Source organism: Bacillus rossius, chromosome 11, assembly GCF_032445375.1.
Source record: "Bacillus rossius redtenbacheri isolate Brsri chromosome 11, Brsri_v3, whole genome shotgun sequence".
NCBI lineage: Eukaryota > Metazoa > Arthropoda > Insecta > Phasmatodea > Bacillidae > Bacillus > Bacillus rossius.
Window position 1 is genome coordinate 17,101,971 of NC_086338.1, and position 19,318 is coordinate 17,121,288.

At 40.3% G+C, this 19,318-nt stretch overlaps 1 protein-coding gene across 1 annotated transcript in view; it reads left to right on the forward strand.

The window, feature by feature from the left end:
* The first annotated feature begins 16,048 nt into the window (after nucleotides 1-16,048).
* The window catches only part of LOC134536425 (metabotropic glutamate receptor 4), a 118,225-nt gene continuing 114,955 nt past the window's right edge, over nucleotides 16,049-19,318 (forward strand). Inside the window, exon 1 of the mRNA XM_063376138.1 lies at nucleotides 16,049-16,292. Within this exon, the coding sequence (XP_063232208.1) occupies nucleotides 16,082-16,292 (211 nt within the window). The 5' untranslated portion in view covers nucleotides 16,049-16,081. The remainder of the gene's footprint in view (nucleotides 16,293-19,318) is intronic.

A 19,318-nucleotide genomic window follows, 5' to 3' on the forward strand; every position in this document is an offset into this window, starting at 1 on the left:
CGGATATTTTTTTTTCATTTTATGAATTAAATTTTGTATTTTTTACACATTCTTTGTGTAAAGTTACCACTATGTCGTGTAATTTAACACCAAATGTAGGTTTATATTCTAAAAACACATCATTGGTGTAAAAAAAAATTTACACAATTTATGTGTTAATTAACTATTATTTTGATAGGTTTACACCCTAAAGGTCATTTTAACTAAATTAACATAAAATAAAACAATAAATTGTGTTGTGATAATAGTAAATAAACATGATTAGTGTAGTTTCAGACAAACAGTTCGCATTTAAACACTTTCACAGGTATAAATACTCTTAGTTATATTCCGTTGTGCCTACCAGGCAACATCCCTTGCGTAATTTTACCACTACATCATGCCAATTTCACCTAATATAGATAATATTCTTCTTATTAAACATTTATATAGTAACTCAAATGCAGTGTAAATCCACGAATTTTCTGACGGTCTTACACACAAAATGTAACAGTAAAACAACATTATTATGAAGTAAAATAACACTTGGTTTTTTGATAATAATAGTAATAATATACCAACACGTGGAGTATGCCTTCTAAAACACTATCAACAAGTGATAATTTACTCACGTGTGTCCCCGTATGCCTATAATGTAAAAGAAAGTGATTTTTTACCTACGAAGTAGGTGTATTTTCCACGTAAATATTGGTAAGTTTTAAAAACTCATTGTACGTAGTTTTATAAACATTTTAAAATATTTCAAAATTCATAACTTAGAAAACATTTTAGCTTATTTTTAAACCAATGTTTAGAGCTGAATTAAAACTTTATTGATATGTAGCAAGTTAAGTTAATAATTATTTTACACAGACATTCGTTCAAATACAGTTGCAAGAAGGCGGCCAAAATTCAAGATGGCGGTATTTGTGTATGTCAAATCAATTCAGTTTTAAAAAAAGTTATTTTGTTTTTAAATTTTTTAAATTTTCTCGGAGTTTTGTTACTTAATTTTAAGATGGCGGACATAGTAAAAATGACTGAATCAATTTATTTATAATTGTTTTTAAATAAATATTAAATATTTTTCAAACGTTTTCGAAAATAATTACAGAATTTAAAGATGTCGAACATAATTCAACATGGCGGAATCGGTTTTTCTTAAAAATTTTAATAAAATTAAAAGAAGTATTTTTTTTTATAGTTTTAAAATGTTTTACTATTCTTTGGATAGCAATGAGGGAATTTAAAGATGGTGGCAAAAATTCAAAATGCGGAATCGGTGTGTATTAAATAAATGTATTGCAGTGTGTGTTTGGAACCGGAGGGGACCAGCCTCAAGTTCGTATATTTGCTTGTAATATCTTTATCCATACTCTAGGTCCGACATTTCTGAGACTCGTGTTTTGCCGGTTTGAATTATGTCGTATTTTTTGAAATGAATACCAAGTATAGAAAAAGAAGACCTCGAGTTGCATATTCGCTTAACCTATATGTCTTACATTGGACATGGTCTGTTTGAACGGAATGACAAATATCGAAAAATAAGTCCTCTCCTTTCGGAGATGCTTGGCATATATGCTTGCAGTTGGCAATACAGTAATGAATTGGTGCGTCAAATAGGGTTCTACGGTAGGCATAGTGATAAGATATTTATTAATTTGAACCATTGTCTTGTACAGTGTCATTTGTTGTAGTGTACTTGATTAATAAACTAAGAAAATGGGAATAAGAATATAAATAATATTTTGTATTTTAATTCTTTTTTGGCGTGATAACGTCTTATAAATCGATGAACGCCGGCTGAACGCACGAAAAAGCATGACTCATTGTCACGTTCCGCCTGAGCCGAGCGTGCAAGAACCGGCCAACCACCGTGCGAGAAAATATTCTATAATATCAAACAGGTTGAGGTGGGCTTTTTAAAAGCAGCAATTTAAAAAACATTGATATGACGTTATCGCGTAAAATTATCGTCCTTAAACTTTACAGACAAACCCATTATTTTAATGAGCTATGGATCCAAGTGAGGAGTAGATTAATCGAAAATTCCAATAAATTAATAAGTGATTTTTTATGATTCTCTTTATATTTTCCGGATTTTTAGGTTTATAATTAAAGATTATTAATATAGCGGTCAGTATGGCATCAGCGGCTTACTGAAGTTTGCTCAATCAGGAATTTAAGCCTTTTGTAAGATTTTTACGATATTAAATGAAATGATATTTTAAAACTTAAATTAACTTGTTATTGGGCTCGACAAAGATTTAACCGATGACATGAATCCATCCACTAAATTACTATATTAATAAGTTATTATTTTGATATTTTTTTAATCTTTCCCATATTTGTATGTTAATATTACATTTATTATAAAAGTATAAACAATTTATAAATATTCATATGACTTTTTAGTTTGGGCAAGTATACTTACTTATGGTCATGTATGAAATAAAACAACTCATACTAAAATAACCGGAAACAAACTTGCAGGCATAGATGAATTGTAATAAAAACAATACTGTGTAATCTTCAAATTATAAAGTAGATTGTAAATTTTTTGTGCGTGAGTTCCTGTTTTCCATTCCTGCCAACACTTGGTCCTTTGCATTCTTCGAACAGAAAATTGTACTTTTTTTTTTCGTTATTCGTCTGTATCCAGAAATCAGGGAACGTAAATAACTAGATGCAATATACTTGCGGGCTTTTTTCGGTAATTCCTAGGCAAACAATTCGTTTTGTTATTCCCAGAGTCGGTTTGCTTTTTTACTCTTTATTTCTTACTTTTTTCTGTCATTTTGCCATTCATAGCGTCCTTTGTTCTTTTGTTATATAGCCGGTAGATAAGCGTTCAAGAAATCCTGTCATTGACGGGCTGGACGTGTGTTGATTCCTCAAGGGGTTCATAACCTGATTCAGGGTTGATTAGGCAAGGTTCATTGAGTTAATTTTTGGCAGTTTTGCGTTAAGGTGTGCCACATTAAGTTAATACAAATAAATAATCGCTCAAATTTTTTTCTTGATTCAAAATTTTATGTGGACTTTCGGTTTTATAAAAATTACTTAAAACTTTAATAATTATTTTTTAAAACCAAGAGCACTTATTTTAGTTACACAATATTAAATAGATTATCTCTCATAACAAAGCCATTACATTTTGAAATAATTAAGCATTTTTTATATTTTTGTGAAGTAAAAAAAATGTATTTATTCTACTCAGCATTAAAGATAATTGTAGTTTCTCAAAGGTAATTGTTTCAACCATGTTCGCTCATAAATGTGTGTTTATTTATCTTTAACGACACTTTCCTTTCATTCTAAGTGATATTAACATTCCATGAAATATTTTTGCACCAGGCTGGATGGTTCCAAATGAACTCAGCTAAACAGCATCTTCCACGTGGTAGCATCATCCCTATGTTCAACTGTACTATAATATATCCCTGTTTTTTTTATGCAGTTACAACCATCGAATACCTATACTTCAGAGGAAATGGTTGGGCGTTATAACCTACCAAATTATTAACAAATGTTATTGTTTTTTTTTTAATAATATTTTGTAAAATTTATTTTCTGATACTCTTAAGCTGCGTGGCAAGCTTCCTATTTGTGCTAATTAGGCTGCTCGTATTTAACACATTCATTTTAATATTTAAGAAGTAAATCTCATCATATATTTGTAGTGGTTATTTTCTGGGTTGTTTCGTTCAGCTTTTCTGACAAGGTTCCGTTCTTATAATGAAGAAACCATAGAGACAACATGTTTGCAGGTTTACAAGGAAAGTTTAGCAATTCATCAAGTTACTATTTAACACGAGCAGCGGTTGTAGAGAGACGGAGACACGCTACATTCGCACTGGACATCCGTGAGGTAATGGAAAGAAAGACATTAAATTTGTTTTTTAATTGATGGTGAGTAAAACTTCAGTATTCAAGTCCCCTTGTGTGATGAAATTTTCTTGTTAAAATCTACTTAAGGTAAAGCTTATCATAAAATAGAGCTCAAAATAATTTTACGTGTGTTCACGGCTTTTAATTTTTAACGAAAATATCAAAGTTAAATATAAATTTTAAAAAAAATTGTATATATCAATTACAAAAATAATCATATTTACTTGAGTGGACATAATATTAGTAATGAGTTACTATAAACATTTTTTTTTTCATAAATTTACAAGATATTTTGGCTTATAAAAGTTATTTCCTAGAAAATATTAATTATGTTTCAGATATGCAACTGAACAAAATTTGCCGATGTTGTATAATTTTTTTTTTAAATAATTGTTTAAGTTATATTCACCATTTAAGTTGTGCGAGACTATATTAACAAATAATTTATTATGCGGACAGTTGTCATGGATGTGAAAGGATAAATCAGTGAAATATTTTGGATTTGCAATAGAAGAGTTCTGTACTTGGTCGCTGTACAAAACTTAAGCGAAGCTCTTGGGAGGCGTATGTCCAAAGTGTTACTATCAACCCCTGAGCACTCTCCGACCAGAGATTAGAGAAAGATACAGATGGAGCATAAACACAGTTTGTAGGTATCTCAGCTGAAGCCAGGGGACGTAAGGGGGAAGCAGGTCGCCGCCATATTGTGCAATGAAGAAAATCGCATTTTCTCACAAGTGATGTATGTATGGTGGTGGTAAAGTGCATGAATATTAAACAAATAAAGACTGTTGACTTGAGAAAAATGATTGTGTACAAGAGTATGTAGTAAACTACATTTCTATATACTATATAAACAAATGTCCGCCATCTTCTTACGTGAACAAACTGGCCACAGTGCTCCATCTGTAACTTTCTCTAGTCTCTGTCTCCGACATAACGCTTCCGACAGGGGCGAGCTACTGAGGATGCACACTTGCACTCTCGCCACTCAGCGGTGTAATCACCCGGTGAATGGGGCAAGCTGTCCGGGCGCCGTCACTCCACACTCAACCTACACTCGCAGACCAGCTAATTTATGCCAACGTAACGCGATGAAAATAAACGCCAGTACGAACACTGATGTGGTGGCAGTCGTGTCTGCCATTTTCCCACGGGGGAAATGGATGGTAACGGGAACCATTTCACACCGTTTGAAACCCCCATAGTTTTTATTTCAGTTAAATGGGCTGGGACTATTATAACTGCATACATTACCAGCTGCACGTTGCTACTGTGTGAATGCATAAGTGATCTAGCACGATAGTAGGTATTATTTAATACCTAATGGGGTGCACATATAATCGAAAATATATGTTGTTTTGAATTTTTTTTTGACGTGACAACGTCTAATAAATCGATGAACGCCGGCTGCACGCACGAAAAAGTATCCCGTTACGCAGTGCCCCGTTACGCTCATTGTACGCTTGCGCCGCATCTATCTCTCTTCCACTCGATTGGAACAACCATCGATTTGACTTTTTCGAGGCACATTAAACTTGAAACACTCCCATTCGTTTCCTACTTTTCCTATCATCGTCCTATCCTTAACAGAATAACACAGGTTGGAAGAAGTTAAATAGCAAACATTTATAAAGTTATAGTTAAAATAATCTGTTCGTTAAAGTAATAAACATATTTGAATTAATGAATGCAAATAAAAGTTCATTTATCAATTAAATTGTAGATTTCATTTCACTCCTTCTTCGTATCCATACAAAATAGTGATAATTCAATAAAAATGATTCAAGTTTGTTCATAAAAGTATGCAATCATTTCATCAATATTTTGTTATGACGTTGTCACGTTAAACTATCGTCCTTAAACCGATTTTACAGACAACCAATTTTTTAAAACGTCATTTAAAGTATAAAGTGGTGAATTTTTTTTTTCCAAAAAGGACGCTCCACTATGAAATATATGAAATTATGTAATTTGTTACGTAGTTGTCATGTTATCCCGCAAGTTCGCTCAGTGGCTAGTGCTTCTCGCTGGTGATTACCGACCAAGTCCAAGACGGTGCTGTTAGGTTGTTCAAAGGATTCATGCAGTAGGGATTCATTTAATACGATTTTATGGATTATTGGTCATTGCAATGGTGTTATGTCAGGTGAACGTGGAGGCCAACGAAAAAGAGCTCTGTCGTCTCGACCATTACGACCAATCCAACGGTCAGGGACTTCGGCGTTCAACCACTCTCGTACAAAGAGACTCCGATGGGGAGAGCGGAAATTACAGATCCACTCTTATCAAGTTGCAGAACACAAAACGCTTTACGCTCAAGAGTCGCAATTTGGCGTAGGTGGCGCTGCAAGCGAGAAAACAAAAAATCATTACTCGCACATGCACTTATCTGAAACAGTTTGAGCTGCTCTGAATGTGACCGTAGACCAAAAATCTACAACGCTTTTAGTTGACAATATTGCAATTTATATCTGGGACATTTTTATGGACATACTGTATTTGAAATATCATGGTCCAAGCAGTGTTCCACTCCATACGGCTGTGTAAATGATAGTAAGTCAAGTTGACCTCGACATTCATAATGGGTCTGGTCTTCGTGTGTTTCTTATGAGGACAACTAGCGAGCCGTTTGGGACTACATTATTTGTCTTTGTGTCAGAGTTTTCTTTAATTCTAAACTGGGTCATTTCGTTTATTATTTGTTTGCAGATTACACAATTTTTATCGTATATTCTTTTAGTCCTCAAGTAGTGATACAGTTTGATTTGAAAAACCCTAAGCCATCAAGAAAATAGCATCTTACAACTGGCATACCAAAAACGTATGTTTAAAATATTTGGGTAATATTTCTTTAAAATATAAAATTAAATAACGACATGCATACATTAATTTTATCGACAGAGAGACTTGCTCATAAAATATATAACTCCACCTTTTTTTCTCTGATTTGGGTGCAAAAGTGTCTAGTTTACTATACGATAAAAATATAGCTAGCAAAACATGATAAAATATGTAGAAGTAGGCTATATATAAGTATTAAAAATTCTTTACAAAAAATATATGAAACTTTATTTAATGAATCATGCCACCAAATTTTAAAACAAAAAAAATTATTAGTTGGTTTTAATGTTCGAAAAATGCTGCAGAGAAAAAATTATAAAATAAATGAATTATAAACTAATACAACTTTTACAGATTTGTTGACGTGATAACGTCTTATAAATCGATGAACGCCGGCTGCACGCACAAAAAATTGTCACGATCCGCCTGAGTCGAGCGTGCAAGAACCGGCCAACCACCGTGCGAGAAAAACTTCTATAATATCAAACAGGTTAAGGCGGGCTTTTTAACTAATTGTTCGTGATTATATTTAAACAAATTATTTAAATTAAATTTGCAAAAAATCTGTAAATACTATTTGAAAATTAAAAAGTATGCAATTTTTCATCAATGTTTTCTTATAACGTTATCACGTAAAATTATCGTCCATAAACCGACTATACAGACAACCCCCCTTTTTTTATTTTAATGTGTATTCAATAATAAATAAATGTCGTGGGTTGATATGTGAGTATTTGGTAATTAGTCAGCTCCGAAGTAAACGCTGCGTCGCAGATTCTATCGACCACGTGGACCGTGAAGCCAGACACGACATGGCATGGCCTCAGTGATGAAGGGAGTCGGCTCTGAACATCCAGCTCTCACATGTTCCCCGCGCTGTCAGGCGCAGCGCCCAGCAAACACAATCGCCGCCCAGGGCCAAGTCACAGATGAGAAATACCATGAATATTTCAAAGGAAATGATAAATTCCGGACGTGCGCGCCGCTGCGATTTTTCTCGTTGCTCCATCCTCTGTGTGCTAGCAAGGTTTGTATGCGAACACGTTATTTTATTATTTCGAACTGGAAGGCTTTGCAAGCGCGCTTGTGGGTTAGAATGCAAATTATTTTTGGGCCCGGGGGTGGGGTTATGCGAGAAAGTTAAAAAAAAAATCTCAAAGCAACGGAATGATAATAAAGAAGGAAAATAGAAACCAAAGAGCATGATAATGAAGGGTATAAATAGCCTGACGAAATCAAAACCGGAATTAGAGAATGTGTTTTTTTAAATTGTTCGCTAGTTGGTACAATTCTCGGTGACGATGCTTCTAGTTGTAAATCCACATCCGAACATCGTACAGAACGATGGTATGCATTGTCTATCCGTGCTAATAAAACTACAGTCCTGTTTGACAATGCATAATGGAAATAAGAGCACGATCGCTCTGTAAGGGTCAATATTGCGTTCAAGTAAGCATCAAGCTCGCTGAAACCAATTCCTGATCTCATCATCACACGGCTGTTTTGACCAATACGACTTTCCAAAAAAAAAAACGTTTTTTAACATACGCAATATGCTTTTATTTTATGTTATAAAATCATGGGTTTACTGTAAAAAATTAGTTACGTACATAAACCCGTATTTTGTTGTCAACAATGGGACCAAATTGAACTTGCCAAGATTTTTAAATTTGTCTGTATCATCTATAGGTTCCTGAATTATTAAAGACACAGAAACGGTTATTTTCGCTATGGCTATAACAAAACATCTGATTTCAGGAAATGCACTTAACAACTTAGTACCAATAATTCCACGAAATCTTAAACGAATTTGTATTTTAACGTTACGATGCAATAAGTGTTTGATGGTTAGTAACTTCTAGAATTGACTTCACAAAAACATGAATTTCGTTAGATTTATAAACTTATTTTATGTACTTATATTTTTTAATTTACACAAATAAATGTTTTACTGTGTGAATGAAAAGATTATTAAGTCAATAATGGGACATACACCGAGGAGAAAAATGTCTTTCTGTATATTATTTTAAGGTTCATAGGCACACATAGAACATAATTAAGACTCACTCAGTGCATTTAAATACTACTTTTTGAAAAGAAAAACCTTGAAAACCCAGTTGCCAACGGTATCACTTGTAAAACAGCAAAGAAGAGCTTTGAAAAATTACAAATGGTACAAAGTTCTACCCTGTATTTTATTGGCAACTGAGTCTCCAAGGGCTTTCCTTGTACAAGTAAAAACTTTTTTGCATTGCCGTTACATTCGCTTAACCTCATAAGGTGTCGGGGTTTATTCTTATGATTTGCGGCGATGATTCCTACGACATCACTCATTTTCACTCCATCGTGCGAGAGAAAGTTTTCTGGAGCAGCTCGCTGTACCAGCTCAGCCTTGCAGTTACATTCGCTCAGCTCCGAAACCCCACAGCGCAGCGAACAATAAAATAGCAAGCATGTGATTCATTACGGTGCAACATGAGCCTTTTTAGTCAAAACATAAAAATTAGACTAACATTACTTTATGACAAGGGCGATTGGTCTATGATAATTTAATACCTCGAAAGTATGTTACATTTCAACAATAAACTTGTGACGTTATGTTATCTATGATAAAATATGACTACCTCAGCTTACAAAAGAGTTAGGCCAAATAACAAAACACAAATCGTAGAGATACATATCTAACAACTTATTAAAGGCGACACGAAGGCTTCACATTATAACCAATACGAAATCATGGCAAATTATATTTCTTTTAAAATAAATTAAAAAATTTACCAAAATAAAAAGAATAATTTTTTTTAATATAATACAACCATCAGAAATATTTACTAAAATTAATCAATATCTACTGCCCCACTGCAGTTGTTTCAGGTGAACGGAATTGGTTGTATTGCAGCAATGACGTGAGGTATTTGCTACCAGGGACCATCAACTAATCTCTCATAATCATGTTGCCATTGATTAAAATCATTTAGACTCATAAGTAAAAAAATTTCTCCACTTTATACTTTAAATTACGTTTTAAAAAGATGGTTGTCTGTAAAGTCGGTTTACGGACGATAGTTTAACGTGACAACGTCATAACAAAATATTGATGAAATGATTGCATACTTTTATGAACAAAAGTGAATCATTTTTATTGAATTATAAGTATTTTGTATGGATACAAAGAAGGAGTGAAATGAAATCTACAATTTAATTAATAAATTTACTTTTATTTGTATTCATTCATTCAAATATGTTTATTACTTTAACGAACAGATTATTTTAATTATAACTTTTATAGATGTTTGCTATTTAACTTCTTCCAATCTGTGTTATTCTGTTACGGAAAGGACGATGATAGGAAAAGTAGGAAACGAATGGGAGTGTTTCAAGTTTAATGTGCCTCGAAAAAGTCAAATCGATGGTTGTTCCAATCGAGTGGAAGAGAGATAGATGCGGCGCAAGCGTACAATGAGCGTAACGGGACACAGCGTGACGGGACAATGCGCGTAACGGAACACTTTTTCGTGCGTGCAGTTGGCGTTCATCGATTTATTAGACATTGTCACGTCAAAAAAAGCACTGTTCTCTAAAATGCTTCTGATTCTGGTGACTTATGTATGCAGATTAATAATATTTCGAGAAGTCCAAAATTTAAAAAAAAAAAAAAAAACACTTCTGATCTTCACTCACTTTGGTATTTGTAATCAGCAGGAGCTAAAAACAGCAATAACTGATAACGTCGTATCACCAGAGATCAAATCTTCAGCTAGGGCCAAGAGGTGGTTAGATAATGAAGTATGCAGATGTCCGGTAGGTCCTGGTGAGCAGGAAGGTCGGTGTGACTCCAAGGACCATCATTTTCGGCTCGGACCAGGAGGTGGTTAGATAATGAAATATGCAGATGTCCAGTAGGTCCTGGTGAGCAGGAAGGTCGGTGTGACTCCAAGGACCATCATTTTCGGCTCGGACCAGGAGGTGGTTAGATAATGAAATATGCAGATGTCCAGTAGGTCCTGGTGAGCAGGAAGGTCGGTGTGCCTCCAGGGACCATCATTTTCGGCTCGGACCAGCAGGTGGTTAGATAATGAAGTATGCAGATGTCCAGTAGGTCCTGGTGAGCAGGAAGGTCGGTGTGCCCCCAGGGACCATCATTTTCGGCTCGGACCAAGAGGTGGTTAGATAATGAAGTATACAGATGTCCAGTAGGTCCTGGTGAGCAGGAAGGTCGGTGTGCCCCCAGGGACCATCATTTTCGGCTCGGACCAAGAGGTGGTTAGATAATGAAGTATACAGATGTCCAGTAGGTCCTGGTGAGCAGGAAGGTCGGTGTGCCTCCAGGGACCATCATCTTCGGCTCGGACCAGGAGGTGGTTAGATAATGAAGTATGCAGATGTCCAGTAGGTCCTGGTGAGCAGGAAGGTCGGTGTGCCTCCAGGGACCATCATTTTCGGCTCGGACCAGCAGGTGGTTAGATAATGAAGTATGCAGATGTCCAGTAGGTCCTGGTGAGCAGGAAGGTCGGTGTGCCCCCAGGGACCATCATTTTCGGCTCGGACCAAGAGGTGGTTAGATAATGAAGTATACAGATGTCCAGTAGGTCCTGGTGAGCAGGAAGGTCGGTGTGCCTCCAGGGACCATCATCTTCGGCTCGGACCAGGAGGTGGTTAGATAATAAAGTATGCAGATGTTCAGTAGGTCCTGGCGAGCAGGAAGGTCGGTGTGCCCCCAGGGACCATCATTTTCGTATCGGACCAGGAGGTGGTTAGATAATGAAGTATGCAGATGTTCAGTAGGTCCTGGTGAGCAGGAAGGTCGGTGTGCCCCCAGGGACCATCATCTTCGGCTCGGACCAGGAGGTGGTTAGATAATGAAGTATGCAGATGTTCAGTAGGTCCTGGTGAGCAGGAAGGTCGGTGTGCCTCCAGGGACCATCATTTTCTTCTCGGACCAGGAGGTGGTTAGATAATGAAGTATGCAGATGTTCAGTAGGTCCTGGTGAGCAGGAAGGTCGGTGTGCCCCCAGGGACCATCATTTTCGGCTCGGACCAGGAGGTGGTTAGATAATGAAGTATGCAGATGTTCAGTAGGTCCTGGTGAGCAGGAAGGTCGGTGTGCCCCCAAGGACCATCATTTTCGGCTCGCACCAGCAGGTGGTTAGATAATGAAGTATGCAGATGTCCAGTAGGTCCTGGTGAGCAGGATGGTCGGTGTGCCTCCAATGCCCATCATCTTCGGCTCGGACCAGGAGGTGGTTAGATAATGAAGTATACAGATGTTCAGTAGGTCCTGGTGAGCAGGAAGGTAGGTGTGCCTCCAGGGACCATCATCTTCGGCTCGGTCCAGGAGGTGGTTAGATAATGAAGTATGCAGATGTCCAGTAGGTCCTGGTGAGCAGGAAGGTCGGTGTGCCCCCAGGGACCATCATCTTCGGCTCGGACCAGGAGGTGGTTAGATAATGAAGTATGCAGATGTTCAGTAGGTCCTGGTGAGCAGGAAGGTCGGTGTGCCCCCAGGGACCATCATTTTCGGCTCGGACCAGGAGGTGGTTAGAAAATGAAGTATGCAGATGTTCAGTAGGTTCTGGTGAGCAGGAAGGTCGGTGTGAACCCAAGGACCATCATTTTCGGCTCAGACCAGCAGGTGGTTAGATAATGAAGTATGCAGATGTCCAGTAGTTCCTGGTGAGCAGGAAGGTCGGTGTGCCTCCAGGGACCATCATCTTCGGCTCGGACCCGGAGGTGGTTAGATAATGAAGTATACAGATGTTCAGTAGGTCCTGGTGAGCAGGAAGGTAGGTGTGCCTCCAGGGACCATCATCTTCGGCTCGGACCAGGAGGTGGTTAGATAATGAAGTATGCAGATGTCTAGTAGGTACTGGTGAGCAGGAAGGTCGGTGTGCCCCCAGGAACCATCATCTTCGGCTCGGACCAGGAGGTGGTTAGATAATGAAGTATGCAGATGTCTAGTAGGTACTGGTGAGCAGGAAGGTCGGTGTGCCCCCAGGGACCATCATCTTCGGCTCGGACCAGGAGGTGGTTAGATAATGAAGTATGCAGATGTTCAGTAGGTCCTGGTGAGCAGGAAGGTCGGTGTGCCCCCAGGGACCATCATCTTCGGCTCGGACCAGGAGGTGGTTAGATAATGAAGTATGCAGATGTTCAGTAGGTCCTGGTGAGCAGGAAGGTCGGTGTGCCCCCAGGGACATTCATCTTCGGATCGGACCAGGAAGTGGTTAGATAATGAAGTATGCAGATATCTAGTAGGTCCTGGTGAGCAGGAAGGTCGGTGTGCCCCCAGGGACCATCATCTTCGGCTCGGACCAGGAGGTGGTTAGATAATGAAGTATGCAGATGTTCAGTAGGTCCTGGTGAGCAGGAAGGTCGGTGTGCCCCCAGGGACCATCATCTTCGGATCGGACCAGGAGGTGATTAGATAATGAAGTATGCAGATGTTCAGTAGGTCCTGGTGAGCAGGAAGGTCGGTGTGCCCCCAGGGACCATCATCTTGGGATCGGACCAGGAGGTGGTTAGATAATGAAGTATGCAGATGTTCAGTAGGTCCTGGTGAGCAGGAAGGTCGGTGTGCCCCCAGGGACCATCATCTTCGGCTCGGACTAAGAGGTGGTTAGATAATGAAGTATGCAGATGTTCAGTAGGTCCTGGCGAGCAGGAAGGTCGGTGTGCCCCCAGGGACCATCATCTTCGTATCGGACCAGGAGGTGGTTAGATAATGAAGTATGCAGATGTTCAGTAGGTCCTGGTGAGCAGGAAGGCGGTGTGTCTCCAGGGACCATCATCTTCGGATCGGACCAGGAGGTGGTTAGATAATGAAGTATGCAGATGTTCAGTAGGTCCTGGTGAGCAGGAAGGTCGGTGTGCCTCCAGGGACCATCATCTTCGGATCGGACTAGGTGGTGTTTAGATAATGAAGTATGCAGATTTTCAGTAGGTCCTGGTGAGCAGGAAGGTCGGTGTGCCCCCAGGGACCATCATCTTCGGCTCGGACCAGGAGGTGGTTAGATAATGAAGTATGCAGATGTTCAGTAGGTCCTGGTGAGCAGGAAGGTCGGTGTGTCCCCAGGGACCATCATCTTCGGCTCGGACCAGGAGGTGGTTAGATAATGAAGTATGCAGATGTTCAGTAGGTCCTGGTTAGCAGGAAGGTCGGTGTGCCTCCAGGGACCATCATCTTCGGATCGGACCAGGAGGTGGTTAGATAATGAAGTATGCCGATGTTCAGTAGGTCCTGGTGAGCAGGAAGGTCGGTGTGCCTCCAGGGACCATCATCTTCGGCTCGGACCAGGAGGTGGTTAGATAATGAAGTATGCAGATGTTCAGTAGGTCCTGGTGAGCAGGAAGGTCGGTGTGCCTCCAGGGACCATCATCTTCGGCTCGGACCAGGAGGTGGTTAGATAATGAAGTATGCAGATGTTCAGTAGGTCCTGGTTAGCAGGAAGGTCGGTGTGCCCCCAGGGACCATCTTCTTCGGATCGGACCAGGAGGTGGTTAGATAATGAAGTATGCAGATGTTCAGTAGGTCCTGGTGAGCAGGAAGGTCGGTGTGCCCCCAGGGACCATCATCTTCGGATCGGACCAGGAGGTGGTTAGATAATGAAGTATGCAGATGTTCAGTAGGTCCTGGTGAGCAGGAAGGTCGGTGTGCCCCCAGGGACCATCATCTTCGGATCGGACTAAGAGGTGGTTAGATAATGAAGTATGCAGATGTTCAGTAGGTCCTGGTGAGCAGGAAGGTCGGTGTGCCCCCAGGGACCATCATCTTCGGATCGGACCAGGAGGTGGTTAGATAATGAAGTATGCAGATGTTCAGTAGGTCCTGGTGAGCAGGAAGGTCGGTGTGCCTCCAGGGACCATCATCTTCGGCTCGGACCAGGAGGTGGTTAGATAATGAAGTATGCAGATGTTCAGTAGGTCCTGGTGAGCAGGAAGGTCGGTGTGCCTCCAGGGACCATCATCTTCGGCTCGGACCAGGAGGTGGTTAGATAATGAAGTATGCAGATGTTCAGTAGGTCCTGGTGAGCAGGAAGGTCGGTGTGCCTCCAGGGACCATCATCTTCGGCTCGGACCAGGAGGTGGTTAGATAATGAAGTATGCAGATGTTCAGTAGGTCCTGGTTAGCAGGAAGGTCGGTGTGCCCCCAGGGACCATCTTCTTCGGATCGGACCAGGAGGTGGTTAGATAATGAAGTATGCAGATGTTCAGTAGGTCCTGGTGAGCAGGAAGGTCGGTGTGCCCCCAGGGACCATCATCTTCGGATCGGACCAGGAGGTGGTTAGATAATGAAGTATGCAGATGTTCAGTAGGTCCTGGTGAGCAGGAAGGTCGGTGTGCCCCCAGGGACCATCATCTTCGGATCGGACCAGGAGGTGGTTAGATAATGAAGTATGCAGATGTTCAGTAGGTCCTGGTGAGCAGGAAGGTCGGTGTGCCCCCAGGGACCATCATCTTCGGATCGGACCAGGAGGTGGTTAGATAATGAAGTATGCAGATGTTCAGTAGGTCCTGGTGAGCAGGAAGGTCGGTGTGCCCCCAGGGACCATCTTCTTCGGATCGGACCAGGAGGTGGTTAGATAATGAAGTATGCAGATGTTCAGTAGGTCCTGGTGAGCAGGAAGGTCGGTGTGCCCCCAGGGACCATCTTCTTCGGATCGGATCAGGAGGTGGTTAGATAATGAAGTATGCAGATGTTCAGTAGGTCCTGGTGAGCAGGAAGGTCGGTGTGCCTCCAGGGACCATCATCTTCGGCTCGGACCAGGAGGTGGTTAGATAATGAAGTATGCAGATGTTCAGTAGGTCCTGGTGAGCAGGAAGGTCGGTGTGCCTCCAGGGACCATCATCTTCGGCTCGGACCAGGAGGTGGTTAGATAATGAAGTATGCAGATGTCTAGTAGGTCCTGGTGAGCAGGAATGTCGGTGTGCCCCCAGGGACCATCATCTTCGGATCGGACCAGGAGGTGGTTAGATAATGAAGTATGCAGATGTCTAGTAGGTCCTGGTGAGCAGGAATGTCGGTGTGCCCCCAGGGACCATCATCTTCGGCTCGGACCAGGAGGTGGTTAGATAATGAAGTATGCAGATGTCTAGTAGGTCCTGGTGAGCAGGAATGTCGGTGTGCCCCCAGGGACCATCATCTTCGGATCGGACCAGGAGGTGGTTAGATAATGAAGTATGCAGATGTCTAGTAGGTCCTGGTGAGCAGGAATGTCGGTGTGCCCCCAGGGACCATCATCTTCGGATCGGACCAGGAGGTGGTTAGATAATGAAGTATGCAGATGTCTAGTAGGTCCTGGTGAGCAGGAATGTCGGTGTGCCCCCAGGGACCATCATCTTCGGCTCGGACCAGGAGGTGGCGGGCGTGATGCGCGCGGTGCGGCGCAGCAACGCCACGGGCAGCTTCTCGTGGATCGGCTCGGACGGCTGGAGCGCGCGCTCGCTTGTGTCCGACGGCAACGAGCCCGAGGTGGAGGGCACGCTGTCCGTGCAGCCGCAGGCCAACCCGGTGCGCGGCTTCGAGGAGTACTTCCTCAACCTCACCGTCGAGAACAACCGCCGCAACCCCTGGTTCGTGGGTGAGTGTCCTCCCCTGGTCCACCTCAGAGTGATACAGGATGTCCGTGAAAGATCAAACCTATTTTTTTGTATCAGATAAAGAATAAATTTCTGTGACAGGAAGTCTTTGCCGATTTTTGATCTGACCCATAGGTAATTAGTGGAGACTGGAAAAATTCGCGCTTTCGATGACCTCTAGTATAGACTCCACAACCCCCTACATACTCAGGTTAAATGCCACTTGCTCATTGGCTATTGACTTGTGACACCTGTCAACTGGGACGCTTACGATTCGATACTTTTTTTGTTGAAGGTTTTCCATTGGCTCAAAGTCCTTCAGGCAAACTGTAATCCAATCACAGAAGCAATATAAAGATACAGTTGTTTGGGTTCTAGCATGTCGTGGAATGAATCCGCGAATTTTTCCGGTCTCTAGTAATTAGTAGTTAATTAAAATAGTTAACCAATGATGAGCGCGCTCTAAGAGAAAGAAGAAGAGTGGGGAAACTGTGCTTACTGGGAGAGAAAGAGAGAGAGAGAGAGAAGCGCGAGGTACTACTGCTTACTGTCTCTCACGGCGCGCTAAGAGTATAAGCAGTAAGCGAGCATGTGCGCGCTCATCATTGGTTAACAATTTTTAATTAATTACTAATTACCTATGGGTCAGATCAAAAGTCGGCAAATACTTCCTGTCTCAGAAATTTATTCTCTATCGGATAAAAAAAACGTTTGGTCTTTCACGGACACACTTTAAAGAAAGATGTAGAGGGATACAGATAAGGATATGGATTGACATTTAGTTAGAAACATGGACACATAGAGAGATATAGAGAGTAATAGAGATATGGACTGGTGCCATGACAGGGGCGTGTTGGGTGGTACAGAACCCCTTCCCTGTCCGATGTTCTGAGAATTATTATTAAACCACTAATTTCAAAACAATTCTGGTGACAGATATATGCATTATTTTTTCTACGGTGTAGATTTTTTTCTTGTTATTACTTCGGTTCGGTTTTTACTCCAAAGGGAAATGAAGGGAAGATGTCAAACGTCTATTAGAGCACCAGTGGACATTACGTGGTCCACCATTCACTTCAATGGTTTTAATCAATTCCTGCCTGATCTGAGCAGATAGCAACTGAACGGATCGAATGAGTGTGCAACTTTTAACTCTCTTTCTTTATAATTTATTTATACATACACACAAATATAACCCGTGTGTTACGGCAGTAGCTGGTGCAGTACAAGGAGAGCAGTAATATCAAAGTTATCTCTCTATTACTTCACTGGAAGAAATGAATATTAATAACCAAAAATTGTTTTTTCATTGTAAACCTAATATAAAGTTTCTTCCGTAGAAAAATTCTTAGTTTTGTTTCAAAAGTTTTGTTATTGTTAGTGTCGAAAAAAATTAAAATTAAATATTTTTTCCCTTAAGAAAATATTTTTTCAAGGTTAACGTAAAAAATCTTAGTAAACAGTAGCACAAATGACTTTATATTAGCAACAGTTATATTTAAGTTAATTATAATTTATTTAGCAAACAAAATTATGCACTGGTAAAACTATGGACTCGCATACCAGATATAATGTTTTTAGGCAAATACTGAAATGTTTTTATACTCTACTATGTTGCTATTTTCCCACAAATTTTCAGAATTATTTTTTCGATGAAAAGCAGAGAAATTTTTTATATTTAAACAAGATTTTTTAAATTTTTTATGGAGTTCAACTGTTGGATTTCTCACTCTAATGACACCGATTAGAAGTGTGCCTGTGATTGCACATCGCTCTCGCTGCAGCTTTTGTGAGGATGGTTGACCACCGCTACACTGCACCGCTCAATACGTTCCATTTAACACTTAGTCTGACTAGGAAATATTTATACTGTTCGTAAGGATAGCCCAACTAATTTTATATAATTTTATTTGCTGAAGGTTGCTTTGGCCGGAGAAAGATGGCCTACAGCTGATGATGTCACAGGTGTGCGCGTAGGCCTGAAGTCTAGTGGGTGTTGCACTGGCACGCGTGTCATTGGTTCGCCACCCGTGACGTATTATATCCTACTACTAATGTTTATTGTTATGAGCATTTGTTAAACAAAAATAGAAAGTTATATTGTGGCATGCAGCACAAATTTGATGTTATCATAGGAAATAAATTTATAGTTGTAGTGTGGTGGGTGCGACCATCTATTGTTTAATTAATCGGTTTTGGTTGTGTATTTTTTGACGTTTTAGTTTTCAAACAAAAGACCCCTTCATTAGGAACCAAATTTCTCTATACATCACCCTTCCTGAGTGTTAACATAGTAAGGAGAACGAATAGGTTGCACATATAATTAATTGTCTCCAGTTTCCACGGCGAAGACTTTTATGAAAATTAGAAATATAAATTTTAGCAATTTTCGTTGATAAAAAATTTTATAGGAAAATGTATACCAAATATTGCGCACATTTATGGACCGGCGAAGTAATGAATTTAGGATGCTACAGGTGTTGTAAAGCCCAGCTAAATTGGACACATTAAAACAACAAACTGCTTAAACATAAGTACAAACGTTTTCAGCTGAGACAGCATAATATTTTAAAAGATAAATACTCTAAAGTTTAAAAGAGTATTATATTGCATTTACACAAACTTTTATCTTGCGGTATAGTTCTGACATTTTGTTCGACTTTAAAATGATCTACTAAAGTTTTGCATAGTATGTTATCCTTGGCTACTTAAAGTTAGAGGTTCTTTTGCACTCTTGCTTGTCCGAATGAAAAGCGAATATTCTTTATTCGTCTAAAAACAGCTCCTCCTACGCCATGACAAGGAAGAGTAAGGAATAGCTCGTCACCGCAAGGCACACTAATGAGTCAGCAGTCCGCTGCAAGTGTGTGCGAGTGGCCTCGCTCCAAGCAGCTCCTCTGAGGTTCGGAACCACCCAATCAGCGCCGAGTGGCCCGGCCAGCGCCGCAGTTGACTCTGACAACAGCGTCTCTGCGCGCCTTGATTGCCCGGCCGCGTCACACAGACCTCTTGGCGTGTACCACTTCAT